Raw genomic sequence first — 24,312 nt, 5'->3', positions numbered from 1 at the left:
GTTGGTATCATTGTTGGAAGAGCCTACTCTCTACTATCTTGACTATTTATTATTGCATCTTACTCCAAAACTATGCATTTTGGAGGGGAATTATATTGTAGGCTCTCACAATACATTTTTAGATGTCATCGAATAAATAATATGTATGCACCTTGGCAAATAAATGAATAACATATGTAAAGAAATGGTGCAATCAAAATGTTTTTATAATGTAATTACAGTTTTTACTGGATATGTTTGCAACAAAATTCAACATTCACAATTTGCTACTTTCTGTCAAGTTTACCGTACAATTTGATGCATCTGCACCACACAGAACGGCCTGCAACTGCCTCTCCAACGCAATGCTGCAAAGCAAACGCAGCATTCCATTGGAAATGAATGTACTTCTGGTGTACCAAAACGCAATGGCACAGTCGGTGTGTTCGAAGCGTAAGGCACTGCACCTCAGTGCTTGAGGCGTCACTACAATCCTTGATTTGATTCCAGGCTGTATCACAACCGACCGTGATTGGAAGTCCCATAGGGCAGCATCCGGGTTAGGATTTGGCCAATGTAGGCCGTCATTGTAAATAAGAACTGACTTGCCTAGTTAAATAAAAAAAATCCAATAAAATCTCAATGTTATCAAAACAAAAGAGCTGCATAAAAAACAATTATTGAAAACACCTAAAAAATATCTAAATATGTAGCAACACATTTACAGGAGGTCTTTGCTTAGGCTGCTACTAGGGTGCCATGGCAACTTTATAATTGTGTGATGATACCAATAATGTATATAAACCCTGGATTGCTAACATGCTGACCAGACCGGACACGTCGCGTGCGCGAGCGCCGCAAAATAAATGTAGAAATTCATGTTATTCAATTATTGCACCCACACTGCTCATGCGCGCCAACGAGCGTCTGCGACGCCAAGGGCTAAAATAGAAGTCATTCCTATTTCTGACGCAGATCGAGCTGAAAGTCCTGCCTCTCCCATCTCCTCATTGGTTTATAGAAGCAGGTACCCACGTGCCATCTCCTCATTGGTTATACCCACGTGGGTGACTGAAAGACAAACTTTGTTGCTGGTTGTCGTGGTAATACAATGAAAGTTTAGATGCGATCACCATATAAATTCAAAGATGAAAAAGCCCGGAAGGAGGAGAGATGACTAGAAACAATTCGGTTGGCCGTTTTATGTGTGGATTAATTGTCGTAGAGGTCCTTGTGCATTTTAGGTAAAATAATAAGTCAATGTTTATATCCCAGGACAAATTAGCTAGCAACAGCAAGCTAGCTAAATAGGACAAATTAACGTTAGCTAGCAAGTGCAAGCTAACTAGCTAAATTGCCATACATGTTTAATGCTTTTCGACCTGTCCCCAAATTAATGTCATTGGTTCAGAGTTTGTTTCGATATTTTAACCTGCGTGTCGTGATCGCGTTTGGTGTGGGGGGGCAAAATAAATGAATGCACGATAGCGCACGCGCGCAGCCGGTTTGGGTTCCGTGTAATGCTATGTTTTAGCCAATTAGATGCTTTGAAGCCATTGATTGGCCATATTGGCACTCCTCAGAAAAGCAGTCCTCCATAGGAATGAATGGAATTATACAGTATTTCATGTTTAATGGTTCAAGGACATAATTACATGTATTTAAGTATTTTTTGTTGTAGTGGGGACAGTAAAATTTAAAACTTCCAAAAATTATACTTTAAGGAAGAATAAAAAGATTTAGCTCACATAATATAATTTAAAAGTATGCATTGGAATGTAAGAAAATACACGTTGCAAAAGCTAATGTAGACATTAGTAAATCAATTTCGATAGCTTCCAAAATATTTGATTTACAACAGTGGGGGAGTGCAAAGATGGAGGCGCGGTGGCGTCAAAACAGGGCCCCTGTCTGTCATCTAGTGCATATATAAATCATTGGAATACCGTATGTGTGAGATAATGGTGACTCAGATCATTTGTCCAGTCGGCATCTCCCATAGCAAAGGGACACATTTCAAGGCCCACTTAATCCAGTTTGTTTAAATATCTGGCCTTTTCAGCAGCTTCCAGACTATTTATATAAGAAGCCAAGTATTGTGTTGGCAGTATCATGTTATGGGTATGCTTGTCATCGGCAGGGACTGGGGAGTTTGTCAGGATCAAAATAAATATGAAAGGAGCAACGGCCAGGTAAAAGGTTAGAGGAAAACTGCCTCAGTCTTCTGAAAACCTAAACCTGGAATAGAGGTTTATTTTTCAGCGAGACAATATCACAAAATGTAATGCCAAATACATACCAGAATTGCTTTCCAAGAGGTGTTAAGTGTTCCTGAGTGGTCTAGTCTCAGTCCTGCTTAAGAAATGAGAGAGGTTTAAATAAAGCTGTCCATCAATGATGCCCAACCAAATGTACTGAGCTTGAGCAAATTTGACCAAAAATATGGATATATAATGCCCTAAGAGTGGTGCAAAGTTGGTAAAATCTTAATGAAAATGATTCACAGCTGTAATGGCTGCCAAAGGTGCTTACACCAAGTATTAACTCAGGGGGATGGAGTTATTTTTTCTGAATTTGGAAAATGTTCGAAAACTTTCTGTCACTTTGAATATCTGGAGTAGATTGTGTAGAATTGTAGAACAAAATCTAATTGAATTGCTTTTTAGATTGGATTTTAAGACAGCAAAATGAGAAAGAAGTTCAAGGGGGTGTAGACTTTCTATTGGCACTGTACACAATTCTCCACATACTAATATGTTATATTTCTATCTGCTAACAGGAATTAGTCTATGTTCAACTAAAATACAATATATGAAAAAAAATAATACAGTAGCCTAGAATATTTTCCATTTATAGAATCCCACTCAAGTTTCAGACTAGCCTACCCTCAAATTGAGCTATAATAAAAATGAAATCATTATTTTCTAAATATAGGTACAGACATGACATGCATTTCAGACAGTATTGGCAGTATTTAACAACCAGCAGTAGTCCTACTTTGACCCTTGAGAAACAGAATTGCAGAGCCCTGGGTACATATTCATAAAGTGTCCCAGAGAAAGTGCTGATCTCTGATCAGTTTAGCTTTTGAGATCATAATGAATACAATTCCATGGACAGGGGGGAACCTGATCCTAGATCAGCACTTACTCTATGAATGTGGGCCATGGACAGTAGGAAGTACACCCAACCGCAGTCTTGAGAGAATTGATCAATGAATACCATTTAAATTGATATCATTGTTCAAAGTATAGTGATTCTTGAATGAAATAAATGGACTCCAGGAATCTCCTTTATGCACAAACAATGGGGAGGATTTTATTGGTCAATCTGTTGCATGTAAAGCAAAACTTCACTCAAAGTTCTTCACCACGATGAGACTGGTGCTTATTTTCAAAAGCAGTGCAGTGGTGCTAGAATGGTAGAATCCGGATGTCATGTTGGTAGTCAGAGCAGAAGAGGAGAGCAGAGTATATATGTCAGCCAACAGAACAGTTGTGTGTCCAAAACGGCACCCCAGTGTTCCCTACATACCGTAGTGTACTACTTTAACAAGGCTCTGGTCAAAAGTAGTGCACTATGTAGGGAACAGGTTGCCATTTCAGATAGACAGGAGTTTACACAGTAGAGCCCACAGTTAGTCAGGCAGCAGTCAACAAACCCATACGTACAGGATATATATCATTTATACATGTATTCGTATGTACATTCAAACCCATTCAATAAATAACAGAGACACATTAAAATAAATTAATAAAATAAACAATATGGAAGATTTGTTTTTGTAATACTTTCCATGACAGAGGACATGTACACTGGTAAAATGAATGATGTTGTTTTCTTTTGGGAGTTAACACTTCCCAGTGAGCAAAATTGGTGAAAATACGTTTTTTTGCTCATAGGGTTTAACATGAAGGCATCATTTATAATAGACTAGAGGGGGTTAGTTGCAACAGTAGACACTAGAAGAAGATACAGGTTTTGGTTTAAATCATCACCATCTTGTCTTTTAACTCCAACACCTATCTTACTCACTCAAAGCGTATCTTCTGGAACTAAACTTTGCAATCGAGTGCAAATGATACTCAGTGGCAGTTTCAGCGACCTCTTTCAGTCAGACGAGGAACACTGCCTTTACATCTCAATCGCGCTGTAAGGCTGAACTTTGACCCTAATCTTTGTTACAACTGACATTTGTGAACATAATTCATTTGAGGAATGACATTTGCTTTGTATGATCAACTCCACAGTTTTATACCCCTTGCCGGACGCTTAGGTCTACTTTTTGGCATGGAAAATAATGTTGATCATACAATTTGCCAATGTACCTTTAAAATCAGTGCCTTTAAATCAGTTATAAAGCATGAATGAAAATTTAAAAAAATATCCATCATAAAACATTTCAAAATTTTAAAAATCGAGTAACTGATTTGGTTCTGGGTGCGGAGATGAATAAGTCCTCAATAAGCCATTATAAACAGTACCATAACTGACCATTGTAAATAGTAACTAAGTTAAGTGTTACAGTGTTCCCAGGTTAATATCGGCCAATGGTCAAAAAGCCATTCTCTCATTCCTATCATGCAGCTACACAGCAGAAAACAGCCTGATGCGATAAGTATAGTCCAGCGTATTATACAGTAGTCCCTCTATCTGTTCACTTTTCTTCCATGTACCGGTAGAGAGATCTGGGACCAGGCTAGTAGAGTCCCAATGTCAACCAACTCCCAAGTCACAACCCAAGGCAGTGGTCAAGTGTTCAAGGTCCGTTCACCTTGGGATTTGAGCTTCAAGGACCACATTTCAACCCTCTTGACTTAGGCTTCGTCCCAAATGGCATTTATCAAACAACCTTAGATACAGTAGATAGCTACATTGGTGCCATTGCACACTGTGTCAACATGAGTAAACGGCACCAAAACAGAATCAAAATCCCAAGTAAAACAAAATAGTGGTGAAAAATGAGAACTTGGAACCTGTATTTGCACACACACCCCCCCATCCAACCTTCAGTCCCTTCTCTCAGTGCATCGTCAATGTGTTTCTTCTTCGGTCCTATCGCACCAAACCCCTCAATGCATAAAAGAGAGTACCACAGTTGCCAGTGCAATCTACTTCGAATTCCACCCATACCGTTGAACACACAACAACTTACTTTCTCTAAATCCTTCATAATACTGCTTCAGATCATCTAGGAATCCCTTACATCAGCAGACTGGAGAACGCCTGGAGAACATATCTAGATTCTAAAATGTGGTTACCTTGTTTAGCCGGCAGGAGACCTTATTCCACAACAGCCTTCCCTAACATCACAGAACCATGGTGATGATAGCAGTGTTTCTGATCATTATATCATGTTGATGGGGGGGGGGGGGCATTCTGAGACATTAAACACCTCTCCAGGCATTGCAAAGATCTGGTAAGCTGCACAGACCCACCCAGTCGTGTATTGAAGACAGCCACCCAAGTTGAGTAACGCTGGAAGGCAGACTGGGACAGCGTAGCTGCATCATTGTCCCATTTGAGTCTACTACTCCCCCCTTCTCTCCCCCTCTATGAATCTCTCCAACATTCAATCTCTCTCTCTCTCTTCCTCTCCTCTTTTGATTGAAGTGGGGAGTGAGTACAAGATGAAATCACAATACATAAATAGAAAAACTATCAACATGAATAAATAAATGCTTTGAATGAGAGCAATATAAAAACCTAAAATGACATTTACTCATCTACTATTATAAACCCCCTTCACCCTCATTAGTTTTCTAACAGGAGAAAGGGGAGGAGGAGAACAGGAGAAAGACAACTTCAGAGGGGAGAGAAGGCTGAACGAAGCGATACCAGAGGCGCTGTTGCGTGTCCATCTGTCATTTTCAAAGACAAGACCCACTCAAATCGATCCAGAGTGGATCATCTTGGTGGACAAATAATACAGTACCAGGATCACAAGTTGAAATTCTGGTATTGTCTTTGTCCCCCTTTTTGCAGTCACCAAAATCAACTGGTCACCAAATAATAATTTACTACATATTTCTATACATTGATATTCATTTTGCATCCTTCCCTAATCTAGAACAGCAGTTGAATCTCTTTCAAGAGAAGAATACTTTTTATCTATTCCTTTAACTCAGTCAAATAAGATTATCACTCTTGCTTAAACCGCCTGTATTCTTCTCTGCATCACTCTAGCTCTTCAATGTGTTCTCTCATCCTTTTGCTTTTCAATCCATTCATTTCCCCCCCATTGTTTGAAATCAGTGTGTACAGACACGTAATATTTAAATACTTGCCCTTTCACAAGTCTTTCTCCTGTCTATGCTTCCATCTCGCTCCCTTATTCATTTCTTTCTGTACCCTCTCCTCTTTCAATCTGTTGCTCTCTTCCTCCAGAGGTCCGTGTAACTCTAAAGGGACAATGGAGGGAGGGAGAGAGTGGTAGAGGATGAGAAACAATCTCTCTCTCCCTCTCTCCTAGGTTACAGTGTCATTGCAATACAGTACAATAGATTCCCTTGATAGACCTCGGTCTTCTCTCCCCCGGCCTGGTCTGGCTGACCCCGTCCCCACAGTGATCTCTCTTCCTCTCCATCTCTGCCTCCCTCTTTCTCAGTGCGTGTCGGTCTCTCTGTCTGCCTGATGGGGGACGGGACTGTAGCCGTTGGCTGGGGAAGGTAAAGGGGCTCCCTGGCTGGGGCAGCAGCCCCCATCTGGCTTGTTGAGTGCAGCCGGGGGCCGGGAGCGCGAGGCCCCGGTGAAGAGGCGGAAGGCGCCCCTGCAGATGAGGGTGAACCAGTAGATCTGTGGAGCCATGAGACAGAAGGCCCCCACGTTGTACTGCCAGGGAGCCCCAAAGGGCACTGTGTAGAGGGGGATGGAGGCATACCTGCAACAGAAGGAGGGGAGGAATGAGGGTTAATGTTCACTTAAAATGTTTCAAGCTAACAAGCTTACCCAGATTTTTAAATGTAATTATTGCAAACTTGTTCATTTGAACAAGTTCTAAAACAAGACACCTTGTTTCAAGCTAGCAATTATTTTTTTTAACCTTTATTTAACTAGGCAAGTCAGTTAAGAACAAATTCTTATTTTCAATGACGGCCTAGGGTTAACTGCCTTGTTAAGGTGCAGAACGACAGATTTTTACCATGTCAGCTCGGGGATTTGATCTTGCAAGCTTTCGGTTACTAGTCCAACGCTCTAACCACTAGGCTACCTGCCACCCCTATCTTTAAGGATGTTGGTTTATGGCTAATGACTTTAAACTGAACAATCTGATTTGATACAAATAATCAAGGAAGAATGCTTCCCTTATGGAAAAAATACATGCATTTCACATTGTGAAACACAAGTTAATGTGATAACATGTGAAGCAACACGTGATAACATCAAACTACACATGACAACATTTCACATGGGAAAACATGTTTTTAGAACAATTCACATGTAAATTTCACATGTGAAATCATGTTTTTGGAACACTTCACGAGATCATGATGTCACACGTGCTGACATGTCACGTGTGGTTTCATATTTGCAGACCCCATGGGTCACATTTTTCCCACGAGATCATGTTTTCACATGTACTCACGTTGTAACGTGTAGATTCATGTTATCACGTTGCTTTACAGGTTGTCACATTAACTTCACATAAGATCGTGAAATTCAAGTCGTTTTGGGACCATGCTAAGACGCTTGCAAGGCATTTGTTGTTTTTAACAGTCGTCAGGACATCGCGTGATGGTCCCAGATTGTCACAAATCATCACCAACCATTATAAGTGAAGTAATGAAATGGTATGGTGTTTTTTTTAGGGCTGACCCCATTTAGTCGACTGGTCTATTGTTTGGTTGATAGATCTCGGTAGACCAACAGCCTCCTTAGTAGCAAAAAATATACATACAGTTGTAAGAAAAAGTTTGTGAACCCTTTGGAATTACCTGGATTCCTGCATTGATTGCTCATAAAATGCGGTCTGATCTTCATCTAAGTCACAATAATATACAAACACAATCTGACTAAACTAATAACACAAACAGTTGTACTTTTCACATTTTTATTGAAGACATTGAGTAATCATTCACAGTGCAGGCTGGAAAAAGTAAGTGAACCTCTTAACGACTTCTCCAAAAGATATTTGGAGTCAGGTGTTTCAATTAAGGAGATGAGTTTGGAATTGTGGGTTGCACAGGAGCCCTGCCCTTTAAATGAAGGCACACAAAGCCAGGTTACTGACAAATCTGTTCTTCCCCAGAAAGATTGGTTAGTGTGAACCATGCCACGATCCCAGCAACTTTCACAGGACCTTAGAAGACGCATTATAGAGATGCACGAAGCTGGAAAAGGTTACAAAAGCATTGCTAAATACCTCGGCGTTCATCAATCCACGGTAAGACAAATTGTCTACAAATGGAGAAGATTCAGGACTGTTGCTCTGACTTCAACTGTATATCTCATGGTGTACAAGACACCCGTCTGACACGCGCCTGTCTGAGTGGACTCATCCATTGTGGAGGCCTTCGAGTCCATCACTCTGACATGTACAACTGAAATTGTATGTGGTTATATTACATAAGAACAATGGTGCAACACTAATAAAAATGATTGCACTTTCTCCCGCGTTGGATAGTGGTCGCTGTCCGCGGTTCTAAAACACAGTGCGCTGTTGAATTGGTGCCTTTTCCTAGACCATGTTGCTATGTGCATAATAGCTAAGTTAACCAACATATTGGTGTTGAGAACAATGCGGTGGAAGCAGTAGCAGAGTTAGAAGACGAGAAAACAGACCTTGGCTTAATTGTCTAAGAAAAGTGAGGAGAGGAAACCCCAACTTAAGTCTATAATCAATAGCCTAACTGTTAAATGTGCCTTATAAATCCACAATATATATATATATATATATATATATATATATATACAGAAATAAGACAGATCCTACTTCTGTTGCCTGTTTGTTTAATAGCCTACTGATTCCGTGAGCACCAAGCCTCACAATAATTTCACAAATTCAGCTCCTTTTAATCTTTGCTTTGTCATGATTATTAGTATGCTTAGTATAGCAGCCTTGTATAACCACCATTGAGCTGTAGGCCTAAGAGCGCATCCTGTTTAGTCTTAACACCGGAACTTACTTAGGCCTAACTTAGGCCTCAATACTTATGTAGCCTACTGTATCAATCAATAATTTATTTGTTTATGTCAGACAGCATATGAGACACTCATGATGTGAAATGCAACCCAGCATTTTAGTTTTCAAATAAAATAAAGCAAGCCTTGAATAATTAGTTAAACAATAAACCATTCCATTTACAAATGAACGCGACTGTTTTTAGTCTTCGCTGTAACAAAAAAAAAAATGTAGTCTCTGGTACGCTTATAATTTATTTAGTGTTCTTTACATTGCTCCAGACAGTCAGAAAGATTACAATATAATTGAACACCTGTTTAGCAAACATAATATTTATGCAGCGCTGGCTCCTTACCTTATTTTTCTTAATCTCCAGTATTTTCCACAACTAGTCACATTTATTCCACACATCTGACTTCCCCTTTACCGCCTGAGCAACCAGTAGCCTAAACATATCCCCCTTTCGAGTTTGTCAGATCCTCTGCATCTATTTTGCTATTACTTGTTCAGAGTTTGTTATAACCAATTTATTGATGTGATTATGGTATGCTATAGGTCAGGCACTATTGGTCACGTAACAAGACCAAGGTTTTGAGGTAATAGGGAATGTTTCTCCTAAACGGATGAGGGATTTCTGTAACAGAACTTTTCAGTCAGAAATGGCTGTAACTGTGTTGCAGCTTCAGCAACACGGACAGCGCGATAAACAAACACTGTGGTGGTCACTGCAGCAGTGGAGGAGAGAGAGACAATGGTTGCTAGTCACACAGTCACTGTCTTTTTTTAACACAGTGCAGCAAGTCTGAGCTTGGCACAAATCAATTCAATTGCTGGTCGGACTCCCTCTAGTCATTTAATAATTATTTAATCAAACAGTGTGCTTAAAGCATCAGACAAGCTCAGTGAATATAGTTGATTTGATTAAAACACAGAATGCGTCTACATTTGGAAGAACACACGTTTTAAAATTTACACCAAAGGATTGGTTGAAAGAACAGACAACTCTTGGTCGACTAAGATTTTCTTTAGTTGGGGACAGCTCTAGTGGTTTTAAATTAAGGGGTAGTACGCTGTTTAGCTAAAATATGACCCCACCTAGGATTTGAACTCAACCTCTGGATTTGAGGTACACTGACTTATCTGCTGCACCACAGTCTGTAGCACTTCCCTACACATTAATAACCTATAATAAAGTACATCTCTGCACTTAAGAGTGCCATCTGCACTGCTATTTTAGTTATCATTTAATCTGACTATTCTCTCATCATTGATTGCATTGACTTATTTCAGTAATTTGAGTTTTTTTTGTGTAGTTGTCTAATGTTGGTGTGGCATAATATTCTGTTTAAATGTTACTCCTGAATAACTAGGATAAATATTAGTTTTCTTGAGTGTATTTTAAACAAAGCTGAGATTCACTTTGATGTCCAAAGTGTAGAAATACAGGTGAAATCAGTTGACACCGACGTAATGACGTAGCACAAAGATCGGGATGCCGTGAACCATGAGGTGCCGTGAGGTTGTTAGTGCAAATCCCAGGTTAGGACACATCAATAAACATACACAATGTAGTCCTGTACACTGAGTGTACAAAATATTAGGAACACCTCCATGACAGACTGACCAGGGGAAAGCTGTGATCTCTTATTGATGTCACTTGTTAAATCTACTTCACTTACTGTAGATGAAGGGGAGGAGACAGGTTAAAGAAGGATTTTTAAACCTTCAGACAATTGAGACATGGATCGTGTATGTGTGCCATTCAGAGGGTTAATGGGCAAGATTTTTTTTTTATTGCCTTTGAACGGGGTATCGTATTAGGTGCACCGGTTTGAGTGTGTCAAGAACTGCAATGCTGCTGGGTTTTTCATACAACAGTTCGTGTGTATCAAGAATGGTCCACCACCCAAAAGACATCCAGCCCACTTGACAACTGTGGGAAGCAATGGAGTCAACAAGGACCAGAAAAACCTTTGTCCTCAGAACAGGGGGGAGCAACTTGATATTAGGAAGGTGTTCCTAATGTTTTGTACACTCCGTATGTCAAAGTGTGTCAAATATGTAAGTTGAAAACACTATGTTAAAAGCACTGTGAAACATAACGACTCATGTTCCAAAAACACATGTTTTTACAGTTGGGAACAGACAAGCACTCAGACAGAAAAAGACAGCTAAAACCAAATCAAACTTTGTCACATGCGCCGAATACAACAAGTGTAGACCTTACTGTGAAATGCTTACTTACAAGCCCTTAACCAATAGTACAGTTCAAGAAGTGTTAAGAAGATATTTACCAAATAAACTAAAGTATAAAATAAAACAATAACGAGGCTATTACAGGGGGTACCGGTACCGAGTCAATGTGCGGGGGTACAGGTTAGTTGAGATAATTTGTAGATGTAGGTAGGGGTGAAGTGACTATGCATAGATGATAAACAGCGAGTAGCAGCAGTATACAAAGCTAATGGAGGGGGTGTCAATGTAAATAGTCCTGTGGGCATTTGATTAATTATTCAGCAACCTTATGGCTTGGGGGTAAAAGCTGTTAAGGAGCCTTTTGGTCCTAGACTTGGCGCTCCGGTACCGCTTGCCGTGCGGTAGCAGAGAAAACAGTCTCTGGGTGACTGGAGTCTGACAATTTTATGGGCTTTCCTCTGACTCCCCCTGGTATATACCACCCTGCATACCACTGCTGGCTTGCTTCTGAAGCTAAGCAGGGTTGGTCCTGGTCAGTCCCTGGATGGGAGACCAGGTGCTGCTGGAAGTGGTGTTGGAGGGCCAGTAGGAGGCACTCTTTCCTCTGGTCTAAACAAAGATCCCAATGCCCCAGGGCAGTGATTGGGGACACTGCTCTGTGTAGGGTGCCGTCTTTCGGATGGGACGTTAAACGGGTGTCCTGACTCTCTGAGGTCATTAAAGATCCCATGGCACTTATTGTAAGAGTAGGGGTGTTAACCCCGGTGTCCTGGCTAAATTCCCAATCTGGCCCTCAACCATCACGGTCACCTAATAATCCCCAGTTTACAATTGGCTCATTCATCCCCCTCCTCTCCCCTGTAACTATTCCCCAGGTCGTTGCTGCAAATGAGAACGTGTTCTCAGTCAACTTACCTGGTAAAATAACGGTAAAATAAATAAAAATAAAATAAATAAATAAAGGTCCTGGATGGCAGGAAGCTTGGCCCCAGTGATGTACTGGGCCATACGCACTATCCTCTGTAGCGCCTTACGGTCAGATGTTGAGCAGTTGCCGTACCAGACGGTGATGTAACCGGTCAGGATGGTACAGCTGTAGAACTTTGAGGATCTGGGGACCCATGCCAAATCTCTTCAGTCTCCTGAGGGGGAAAAGGTTTTGTCGTGCCCTCTTCACAACTGTCTTGGTGTGTTTGGACCATGATAGTTTGTTGGTGATGTGGTCACCAAGGAACTTGAAGCTCTCAACCTGCTCCACTACAGTCTCGTCGTTTTGAATGGGGGCCTGTTCGGCCCGCCTTTTCCTGTAGTCCACAATCAGCTCCTTTGTCTTGCTCACATTGAGGGAGAGGTTGTTGCCATGGCACCACACTGCCAGTTCTCTGACCTCCTCCCTATAGGCTGTCTCATCGTTGTCGTCAAATCAGGCCACGTTGTGTCGTCAGCATTGTTAAGCAAACTTAAATGGTGTTGGAGTCGTGTTTGGCCACGCAGTCGTGCGTGAACAGGGAGTACAGGAGGGGACTAAGTACACAGTCCAGGATCCAGATGCAGAGGGAGGTGTTTAGTCCCAGGGTCCTTAGTCCCAGGCTTAGTGATGAGCTTCGTGTGCACTATGGTTTTGAACGCTGAGCTGTAGTCAATGAACAGCATTCTCACAGGTGTTCCTTTTCTCCAGGTGGGAAAGGGCAGTGTGGAGTGCGATTGAGATTGCGTCATCTGTGGATCTGTTGGGGCGGTATGCGAATTGGAGTGGGTCTAGGGCAGGGGTGGGCAATTCCAGTCCTCGAGGGCCTGATTGGTGTCACAGTTTTGCCCCAGCTCCAGCTAGCACACCTGACTCTAATCACGATCTTCAGTTTAGAATGCAATTTGATTAATCAGCTGTGTTTGCTAGGGATGGAGAAAAAGTGTGACACCAATCAGGCCCCCGAGGCCTGGAGTTGCCCACCCCTGGTCTAGGGTATCTGGGAGGATGCTGTTGACGTGAGCCATGACCAGCCTTTCAAAGCACTTCATGGCTACCGACGTGAGTGCTACGGGGCTGTAATCATTTACGCAGGTTACCTTTGCTTCCTTGAGCACAGGGACTATGGTGGTGTGCTTGAAACATGTAGGTATTACAGACTCGGTCAGGGAGAGGTTGTCAGAAGACATTTGCCAGTTGGTCCACGCATGCTTTGAGTAAACGTCCTGGTAATCCGTCTGGCCCCGCAACTTTGTGAATGTTGACCCATTTAAAATGTTTTTCCTCACAATGGCTACCGAGAGCGTGATGACACGGTTATCCAGAACAGCTGGTGCTCTCGTGCATGCTTCAGTGTTGCTTGCCTCGAGGCGAGCATAAAAGGCATTTAGCTCGTCTGGTAGGCTCGTTCACTGGGCAGCTCACCTCTGGGTTTCCCTTTGTAGTCCGTAATAGTTTGCAAGCCCTGCCACATCCGACGAGCGTCAGAGCCGGTGTAGTAGGATTCAATCTTAATCCTGTATTGACGCTTTGCTTGTTTGATGGTTCGTCTGAGGGCATAGAGGGATTTCTTATAAGTGTCTCGATTAGTGTCCCACTCCTTGAAAGCGGCAGCTCTAGCCTTTAGCTCGATGTGGATGTTGCCTGTAATCCATGGCTTCTGGTTGGGATATGTATGTACGGTCACTGTTGGGGCGACGTCGTCGATGGACTTATTGATGAAGCCGATGACTGAGGTGGTATACTCCTCAATGCCATTGGATGAATCCCGGGAACATATTCCAATATGTGCTAGCAAAACAGTCCTGTAGCGTAGCGTCTGCGTCATCTGACCACTTCCATATTGAGCGAGTCATTGGTACTTCCGGCTTTAGTTTTTGCTTGTAAGCAGGAGGATAGAATTATGGTCAGATTTGCCAAATGGAGAGCGGGGGAGAACTTTGTATGCATCTCTGTGTGTGGAGTAAAGTTGGTCTAGAGTTTTTTCCCCCTCTGGTTGCACATGTGACATGGTAGTAAAAATTTGGTAAAACGGATAAAAAGTTTGCCTGCATTAAAGTCCCCGGCCACTAGGAGCGCCGCTTCTGGATGAGCATTTTCTTGTTTGCTTATGGCCTTATAGAGTTGGTTGAGTGCGGTCTTAGTGCCAGCATCGGTCTGTGGTGGTAAATAGACAGCTACGAATAATATAGATGAGAACTCTCTTGGTAGATAGTGTGGTCTACAGCTTATCATAAAGTACTCTTTAATATTAGACATTGCGCAACAGCTGTTATTGACAAATAGACACACACCCCAGCCCTCGTCTAACCAGATGTAGCTTCTCTGTTCTGCCGGTGCATGGTAAATCCCACCTGTTCTATATTATCCGCGTCGTCGTTCAGCCACGACTCGGTGAAACATAAGATATTACAGTTTAATGTCCCATTGGAAGGATAATCTTAAATCGTAGGTCATCAATTTTATTGCACGTTAGCCAATAGAACGGATGCCAGTGGGAGTTGACTCGCTCAACCTACGAATTCTCAGAAGGCAGCCCGACCTGCGCCCCCTTTTACTCCGTCTTCACGCAAATGACAGGGATTTGGGCCTGTTTCTGAAAAAGCAGCATATCCTTCTCGTCGGACTAGTTAAAGGAAAACGTTTCTTCCAGTTCGAGGTGAGTAATCGCTGTTCTGATATCCAGAAGTTATTTTCAGTCATAAGAGACGGTAGCAGCAACATTATGTAAAAAATAAGTTAAACGCAAAAGAAAAACATACAAAATAGCAGTTTGGTTAGGAGCATGTAAAACGTCAGCCATCCTCTTTCGGCGCCATCTTATCAAAGATATGTTGTATTCTGCGCATGTGAACGAATAAAGTTTGATTTGAGACAGAGACAGGCAGACAGTTCAGTATGTTACCTGCTGTAGGCGTAGTAGAGGTAGGGGAAGAGCAGAACTCGACAGATGAAGAAAGTGACCAGCATGAGAGCGCCATTCACTTTATGAAGAAGAGTGTGCTGCTTCTTGTACTGAGGGGGACAAAGAGAGATAGAAAGAGAGAGGGCAGGAACAAGGGAGGGGGAAAACAAGAGCAGGGGGAAGGGCAGAGAAAGAGCTTGGGTAAATGTTAACCCAAAATCACAGGAGACAAGAATGTTAACATGAAAGCTAGTAAGTGAGCACTTCAAAATCAGAGACTTCTAAGGTTCTTAGACTGCTGCAAGGAGAGTAAGAGACCGAGGAAGAAGAGGTGCAGAGAGAGAAAGCTGGAAGAAAGAGATAGAAAGAGCAAGGGAAGGAGAGAAAGAGAGAAAGAGAGCAAGAGAAAGAGAAAGAGCGAAAGAACAGGTGTTAAAAGAGAGGGGGAGAGGTAGAGGAGTGAGTGAGTATTACCTGGATGAGGATTTTCCCCAGGCAGACGGACGGAGTGCTGAGTTCAGCCATGAACATGACACCCTGGAAGTAATCCCCCTTTCCCTGCCTCCAGAACTAACATAAAGAGAGCGAGAAAGAGGGGAGTGGGGGGGGGGGAAGAGGGGAAGAGTGAGATAGAGGGCCATGATATGGCTGATAAAGTTTATAGACAGACCATTGAAAGAAAACTCAAAACACGCACACCTCATCTCCCCTTAAAAACACATGTCCATAGAAGGGATGTTAAACATTGGCTGCCCATGCCGCTGCCAGTAGCAACGGGAGGCAGATGGGGATTGGAGCAAGAGAGAGTCCAGTCTGCAGATGGCTGCCGGTTAGGGACAATTTTAGCGATCAGAAACCAAATCACCAACGGTTCATCTCTTTCTATCAAGACTTAAAGGGTTAGTGTGTGTACATATGTATAATTTACCATTAGTTATTTTTTCCCCCTTTAGACAAGACACACCATGCCACGGTAGACTAACAAAATAGTCCGCTAAAAAATAGTCCGCCACCCTAGTTACAGCGATAGTTACCACGGAGACGGGGAAGCAGATGGTCACCATGACGACGTGGTGCAGCACCATGAGGAACTCCCTGCGCAGGTAGCTGGCCACTGCCGAGCCCATTGGCTTAGGCCTGCCGCCCTCCTCCTCGTGCCCTTTGACCTGCAGCTTGTGCCAGTAGCACAGGAACATGGCGTAGATGTCGTACGCAAAGTAGGGCACCGCAAACAGGATGTAGGTACTGGTAAGCCAGTGTCTGGAAAGGTGGGGCGCAAGGGGGGAGAGAGACAGAGAAAGTGAGAAAGGAGAGAGCGAAAGAAAGAGAAGGTGCAACAGTTTAATTTTCTATGCAACAATGTGTACCTACGTGTACACTGTAGCTGCCTATGTGACTACCATGTAAATACACTATTGCCTATTTCAGTGAGGCTCCAGCCTAGACATCAGGGGGTTAAGTGACTGGCCAGGATGCACTGCTCTGGGCACGTGCGTGATTTGGATGGGTTCGTGATTTGGTAGTCAAATGAGCCGGCACTCGCACCTCCCGACTTTGATTGGCAAATGAGGGCGGAGGGAGGGAGTCGGTGACTGGCAGTATCTCCCTCCTCCTCCTCCTCCTAATTGATGGAGAGATGAGGGGGAAGAGGAGGGAGGGAGTGGGTTGGGAAGAGGAGGGAGGGTGGGAGGGGGTTAAGAAGAGCAGCTGTGTCACATTGTGAGTTCTTAGGACAACAGTTTCTGACTCAGAGAATCACAGCATCTCACTAGTCTAAAGAATCTTCCTTTCTTACTCTCCTTTTCCTCTCCTCCAATCCTCCTCTTCCTTCAACCAAAAACAAACCTTCCTCCTCTAACCAAAAACATGACACTTTCAGTGTGCATTTCATATAGTTTTGCTGTAGTCCACTGTTAACAAAGTTGCAGTTGTATAACCAGTGGAGACATGTTTGAGTAGCTACTCCTACAGTTCCATAGCAGCATGCTGCAGTCTAGGTTTCTAGCTTCTGAGTGACTGCATTACAGATACTAAAATAGTGCTGCTGGCTTTGGGACAAATAGAGGTTAATTGGGTTGAAATACTAATTCGGTTAACAGGGACAAGGTGAGCAGGGAGAGAATGACAGATTATTACATGCGCACACACACACACACACACACACACGAATACTTTATTTGGATCGAAAGTTAAACATACACAGTAAATTGGCCAGAGTTAACATGTTGATTTTTCAATGTCACATTTCTAGTGTTGATTGTGGAGTGAAATTAACACTCAGTGGTTTAAAATCTCTCCAATGTGGGGGTTTATAACCAGTGTTGAGTGTGAGAGTGTCAGTTTTACACAGGACAGTAAAACATTCGCATCAATCCACACCCATCATTATCAGATTTCCCAGCATGCTCTACTGCAGATAAACCTTTTTAGGATTGTTTTTAATATTTTTTTTTGCATGTACATTGACTGATTAAATCTTATGCTACACAAAGACAAATAACATACATTCTTCTAAACTGATCCAATCAGTTAGATTTATTGCACAATTTACCAAAATGGTTGTTCCAGTTTAAACTGGTTAGGTCGCGAAAGAAACTCTGGGGGGGGGATGCGGCTGTAAGTTTCCGTTTTATTCCTAGAAATGTTGCTCTAACTTTTAAATGGTTGAAGCTACAAAATATTATGACCCCTGAAAACATAAGACTTTCAGAAACACACGTGTCTTCTGTTTCCCTCAGAATAGAGTGGACAGGACCAGGCAGTAAATCAGACTGGTGGGAAAAAAATAACATGATCAATGATGGTTCTTTTCTACACAGAAAATCATACACATCATACTAAATCCTGAACTTCCCAAATCCTTTCGGATGCATTTTAAACCCTACTTCAGATTGAAACATTATTACAAATCAATCTAAAACAATGTTTGACAGACTGTCATAGTGCCAATTAAAGAAGTTAACATTGGTCGCTGATTACGTCACTTTTTTACATGGTGGGGTTGTGAAACATTTTTAATATCAAAATGGGGTCACGGACCAAAAGGTTTGGGAACCCCTGATTTAGGTAGTCTCCTCACAATGTCACTAACCCTAACAGTCATTCTGAATGCAGCTGCAGGTGAATAAAAATGTCCAACTGTTGGATGTCCTAACTGGCTGAATTCCAATAGAAATCATATCACTTTGCAAGCCAGCAGAATGTGACTTACAGGCCTGATGTGGCCTGTAAACCAGGAGGTTTCTAACGCCACTGTGGTAGGGTAAAACTTGGCTATCAAACTAAGGCCTTATGATATATGTAATGTATTGTCCTAAAGAGCTTAATTTTAATGATAACATTTGTCTACAGTAGGAACTCATTTGGTGAAGTCCACAGGACTGAAAATTAACGAATTCAACCACCATATCTCTGTCACCAACAAATACAGTCATGGGTGTAACTCTACAACTCACTCGAAAAGGCAAGGCACACTGGGAAATTATATTGGAGGAGTGGCTAAGTGGGGGAGCGGCTTTCAATTTGTTGCTTTTGGCCACCCGTAAGTGGAAGTGTTGTACCAGTTTAACTGGTCTACGGTTATGTTAAAGTTTGAGCATGTCTGCTACCAGTCCTGAAGTCTTTGTAAATGCTTACATAAGAGCATGTGGCATTAAAAGACTTGTTATGTCCTTAATCCAACACGAGCGACCTTGTCAAGAGATTCGGACCTCTTGCGTAATGGTTAAAAATACTATAGGGGGTGTTATTGCATAACACTAAAAGTGTTAATTCCCTAACACTGACAAAGTGTAACAGCGTCAGCACTAAGCAGTGTGTCAATTTAACACTGAAAAGTGTAGACCCGTATAGACACTAGTCCAGTGTTAAATTTAACACTGTCAGTAACCACGTTTCCATCCACAGGTTTATGCGAGTAAAGTCATACCGTATAAAAAAAATTGGAATATGCTGATGGAAATAGGTAGTTTAGGTAGAATTTTATAAATGCAGACAGAATGTGTTCGTTGTACATCGTGTGATCTTTTTGTGTTGGTAAAAATAATTATGTGAGAAATGGTGGTGGAAACGGCTTTACGCACAAATATTTATATAATAACCATCATATTAAAGTAAACTTGGGAGTCACGCGATGATATGGTGTGTGGTCCTCCCACTATGACTCGGGAAACCATGCAGTTTTTAAGCTTCAGATTAAATAAGTGATAATTAACTTCACAGGTTGGTGAAAGTACATGGTTATCTTGATGCTCCGTCCCAATAAATATCGAGGGTCTTATTCTGGTGACATGAGGCCGTCTGACAAATAAAATAATACATTTCATCATGTAGACCAGCCTACCACTGTATAGCCATACCACTGTATCTGCAAGCTGTTGGCTAGAGCGCACGTGCCAAGACCAGTCTTTTTTGTGACAAAACTATACATAGAGTTTAAAATACGAGGGAAAAACATTGCACTTTAGACTTATTTGGTACATGAAAACTTAAGTGAAAAATCACATTGTGTGTGCACTACGTCATCACACATTGACTTTCATCTGCAACCAGTCCATTTGGTGGAAACACACTATTGGTGCGAAAATATGCAGATTTTCTTTATGCAGATTTGAGAATATTCGCATGAAAATCTGTCGCCAATTTGGATGGAAACCTAGCTAGTGTTGATTTAACACTGGACAATTTGCTGTGTAGTTAAGGACCCAAATATTTTAGACGTCACACCTCTGATACACAGACACACACAGGGCCGTGCAGACTTTTTTTTGGGGGGGGGGCAAGTGCTAAAAATAAACACTAAAAAAACATTCGTAAACTGCGGTTAATGACTCGTTGAGCAATTATGACTGATTGTTTAGTTACATAAAGGCAATAGATGGCCACATCTTAATGGCTAATTAAATTACATATATTTAACAATGACATGCGGGCAGTGGGTTCAAAACAACAATGACAAAAACTGTATACCCAAAACAAAGGGCACTTAAGTGACTGGAAGGGCAAAGAGGCATGTGCTCACACACACACCTGGAACACAACTTTACAGCAACTACTAATGCATTATCATTATTTTGTACTTACTGATCCTCGATGATGTCCTCACAGGAGGATGCGATGATGTAGCCAGCTGAGGAAGCCATGATGGCTTGGATGGATGACACCAGCCTAGTGGGGAGAGAGAGGTCAGAGAGAGTGGGGTTTCAATTGACATATTTATACCCACAACTCAGAATAGTATTAAAATGTCCAGCAAAGCAGAATAGCATAAGATAAAAGGTACGATAGGTAGGCATAGTCCTCACATTGACTCATGTATCTGACTTGTAAGTGTGTGTGTGTGTACCTGGCAGACACGATGGCGGCGTCTCCCTCGCTCAAGCCCAGGCCTGGGGCCTGTTTCAGGCATCTCTTAGACAGCAGGAACAGGCCCGGGAAGAAGATGGAGCCGGCAGCCAGGATCCTCAGCATGGTCCCAGAGTGTGTGTGTGTGTGTGTGTGTCAACAGGTGCCTCACTACTGCCCTCAAACCACTTGACAAGTGGGAAAGGTTGAATGACTGATCTATGCAGGGTACTTTCAAAGCTATTGTAGCAGAGTTTCCAACTATCACTTGCTGCTAGATGGTGGAAGGTATATCATTAAAATGCGTGGCAGCGTGTAAGTATTGTCAATAGAACACAAATGTTAGTAATGTTATGCTAATAATACTGTTATGCTAGTAGTAATGTTATGCTATGTTATGCTAATGCAGTATGTGGTCAAATGCTGCATTTGTTTTTAGTAGGCTAGTTCTGGGGATATTTTGGGAATGGAAATGGACTTGCTAGTGGTTACGGTCAATGTTAATGAAACAGATACATAAGGAAAGAAAGAGAGGGCTACGATACAGCCGTGGGTGGTATGTTTGTTAACTCCCCACACCTCCCTCCCAACCCCCTGCTCATAACCAGCAGAGGCCTGGGTGGCTTCTGGGTCCACACAGAGAGAGAGAGAGAGAGAGCGAGAACAAACAGACAGAGAGATGATGGGGGGCATGAGGAACAGAGGGAGAAAAAAAAGAGACAATCAATCAAATCCGTTTCACACACCTCGATTAAGAGTGCAGTAAATGTACAAGAAATCAGGTATGTGTAACAGGGTTGGTCTTTCCCACTTGCCTCTAAAGAAATGTGTATTTAATGTTCAAGCACTCTTATTGGTTGGTTCAATTCCGATGACAATAAGGCGTGTTGTTATTGGCCCTGCTTGCAGATAGGGGGAGATCGTGAATGTCAGGTCTCCCTAGTATGAAAATGTGATGCAAGGGGTAGGTCACGTTCTGAATACCGTATTCTATTTTACAATGTGTACATTCCTGATTTATACATGTGTGGGTATATGGTACCTGTTAGGGATTGAGGGGCTTTTTGGGATGTGCTTTGGTATATGATTGCCTGTATATAAGTGCGTTAGCCAGCATGCACCGATGTAATAAATCACATAAGTTCATTGCTAACACAGTTGTTTTCATGCTACAGATTTGACCATCGGCAGCCATCAACATCATTAAGCCCTGCACAAGTAATGTGCCGTTTCCTGTTTAATCACATATAATAAATAACGGTCAACTGGGACCACTGGCTGGGATGATTTCTATGAACTAAACACGATGCAAGGATAGTACGATTAACATCGTTACATATGCACATATAAAAACTGTCAGCGTAGTGTTCCTATGAATGTCACATTTATTCAGCGTCATCATGCAGCCTTTAAAACATTATGAAAATCGTACTTAAATTACCTTGTGTGTAGACAGCCCTACACTACACTCTAATCTCACAAATGCTGACAAATCCATTGACTACACTGTAGGCGTCATGTGTCGGCTGGCTGTACCAGCTATACGCTGACTCCATTGGGGGGAATGAATTAATTTAGGTTTTCCACTGTCATCGCTCTCTAGATAAATGCATGTAGTCACAGAGGGACTGGAGAGAGACGGGGTGAATAGGTGGAGAAGAAAAAAGGTGGCTGAAACCAAAATAGATTTAGAAAGGGATTAGAAAAGCAGGAGATTTAGACAGATTACAGCTGGGAGAGAGGGAATTAGAGAGAGAGAGAGAGAGAGAGAGAGAGAGAGAGAGAGAGAGAGAGAGAGAGAGAGAGAGAGAGAGAGAGAGAGAGAGAGAGGAGATGGAAGGACAGTTGACAATGGGGAGTACCTACAGTACAGATGGGATATGAGGGATATGAGGGGTTGGGTGGAAGAGGATGTTGGGGCGGGGCCTATTGTTCCATCCTAGGCTGTTGGACAATAGGGGAAGGTGATGCACAATCACAACACAACAGGTTCATCCCATAACCAACACAAATGGGTGCACTTGCATGCGGTTTTGATAAAGGCCTATCTGGGCATAATATAAATACTTTCAGATTTATCTTGGCTAGCTGTGTTCTTTTGTTCTGCACAGCAGTGCATAGGCTGCACCTTCTGACAGTAGACTACCAGCAATTTACATGGAGGGGGGGAATAAAACCACTGGCCCCCTCCATAACCCCAAGCATATCTTGACGTTGCTATATCGCTAATTTGGCAGAAAACACAGGCTCGTTTGCGTCAAAACCTAGCTGGCAGGCCCGTGCAAAAACGTGTCTCAGACTTAATTGTCAAAATACGCAATGCGCGTAAGTAGCCTAGGTAACACGGTCCTCTATTAAAAAAAATATCGGGACAAGTCTGTTTTGCACTAAATACGAGTAAACTCAACAACAATAAGCAACATATTGTTTTGAAAATGGGAGACTTGTGCCGGTCTTGGCACGGCTCCAAATCTGCATAGGCTAACCTTTGTCATGTTTGCTTGCTAGCTACTGTAGGCCAGTGTAGACTATAAACCGGACAAATCAATTTAACTATGAGTGTGACTGCGAGCTCGCTAGATTTGCATTCGATACATTTTTACCTACAGTCGTTTCATGCACAAGAGTGATTGAAGCTTGTAACAGGTTGCGTGGCACGCGGGTTGTCTATTAACAACACACACACACGCAAGGGATAAATTGTCTAGCCTGGGTTCAGTTTTTTACAGACAATGCATGCTTGCTTGCTTACCAACATGCGATGGATGACAGATTATTCAGGCCTGTATAGGCTAAAACGTGACCGTTGCGACACACACAGGCACAACATTTATTACAGACATGGTGTTTCTTGTTTAACCTCGGAGCAGGGTTGGTGAGAATGAAGAAGAGTTGGGTGTTGGGGGTACTAAAAGGGAGAGTAAAACAAGAGATGGATAGGCTAAATTTACATTTGGTTGTTGCGGCGTCCCGTTCTGCGGCCCGGTCGGTCGGATCAAGGGGAAATCAATGTGTTTGGTCCCGGTGGTAGACTTCAAATCGAGAATTGTTCCACATTCTCTTTGTGTTTTGTCTTATTCCGTATTCGGGATATCTTCAAGAAATGAGAACGTGCGTCAAGCAAGACAAATTGATGTGTGTCCTCCCCGCTTCTGGCGTATGGTCTCTTGTCTTGGTCCGAATCAGAATATGACTCCCGCCCGACGTGCTGCTGTCGGATCGCTGCTTCAGCAATTTTATTTCCGAGAGGCGAAATGCTTTTGAAGTCGATGGTTCGCTCGAGTGTTTTGATTTATATTGCGAGGGCACTGCTCTTCTCGCCTTTGGCCGCAGTACTAGGCTACTGATATCTGAACCGTTATGCCATATCGACCGACCCTATTGCCTGGCGGATAATATTCGATACATTCACTGTGAAGTCTTCGCTGCAGATTATTTTAGGACCTGTCGTACAACTAATTTCAGCAAACAGTCTAGGGAAAAAAATCCTAGTGTATGCATGATACAGTTACGCTGTGGCTAAAGTGTTGCCATTAAACCGGCTACATAGCCCGTTCGCTACCACCTCTATCTCCTCCCCCTTGCTCCCGGGTATGGTAGGCTAATATCCAAGTGTAATTGGCGGATGAGGTCGCCTCATTGGCTATGACTCCTAGGACTAGCCGTGTTGTGATAGACCACAGCTGTCCCTGGATAAAGAATTTAGCTTTTCAAGGGCAACGGACTAATAATAGCCTGTGTCATTTTCAGATCAAGCTGGCTAGGAAAAAGTCCTTTAGTTTTATAAGACATCAAACTGCA

General features: G+C 42.4%; 1 protein-coding gene across 1 annotated transcript; it reads right to left on the bottom strand.

The window, feature by feature from the left end:
• Window positions 1–3,271: 3,271 nt before the first annotated feature.
• On the bottom strand, window positions 3,272–24,126 carry LOC139581620 (ceramide synthase-like). Its single transcript, XM_071411578.1, has 7 exons — window positions 23,463–24,126; window positions 20,513–21,137; window positions 20,251–20,334; window positions 16,203–16,428; window positions 15,643–15,738; window positions 15,169–15,278; window positions 3,272–6,859 (listed from the first exon to the last, which is right to left on the bottom strand). The coding sequence occupies exons 2-7, from the start codon at window positions 20,635–20,637 to the stop codon at window positions 6,583–6,585; spliced, it is 918 nt and encodes a 305-aa protein (XP_071267679.1). The 5' UTR covers window positions 20,638–21,137; window positions 23,463–24,126; the 3' UTR covers window positions 3,272–6,582.
• Window positions 24,127–24,312: the final 186 nt, after the last annotated feature.

Source organism: Salvelinus alpinus, chromosome 1 (assembly GCF_045679555.1).
Source record: "Salvelinus alpinus chromosome 1, SLU_Salpinus.1, whole genome shotgun sequence".
Taxonomy (NCBI): Eukaryota; Metazoa; Chordata; class Actinopteri; order Salmoniformes; family Salmonidae; genus Salvelinus; species Salvelinus alpinus.
The sequence above is the reverse complement of the archived record's forward strand: the minus strand, read 5'-3'. Positions and strand labels throughout refer to the sequence as shown.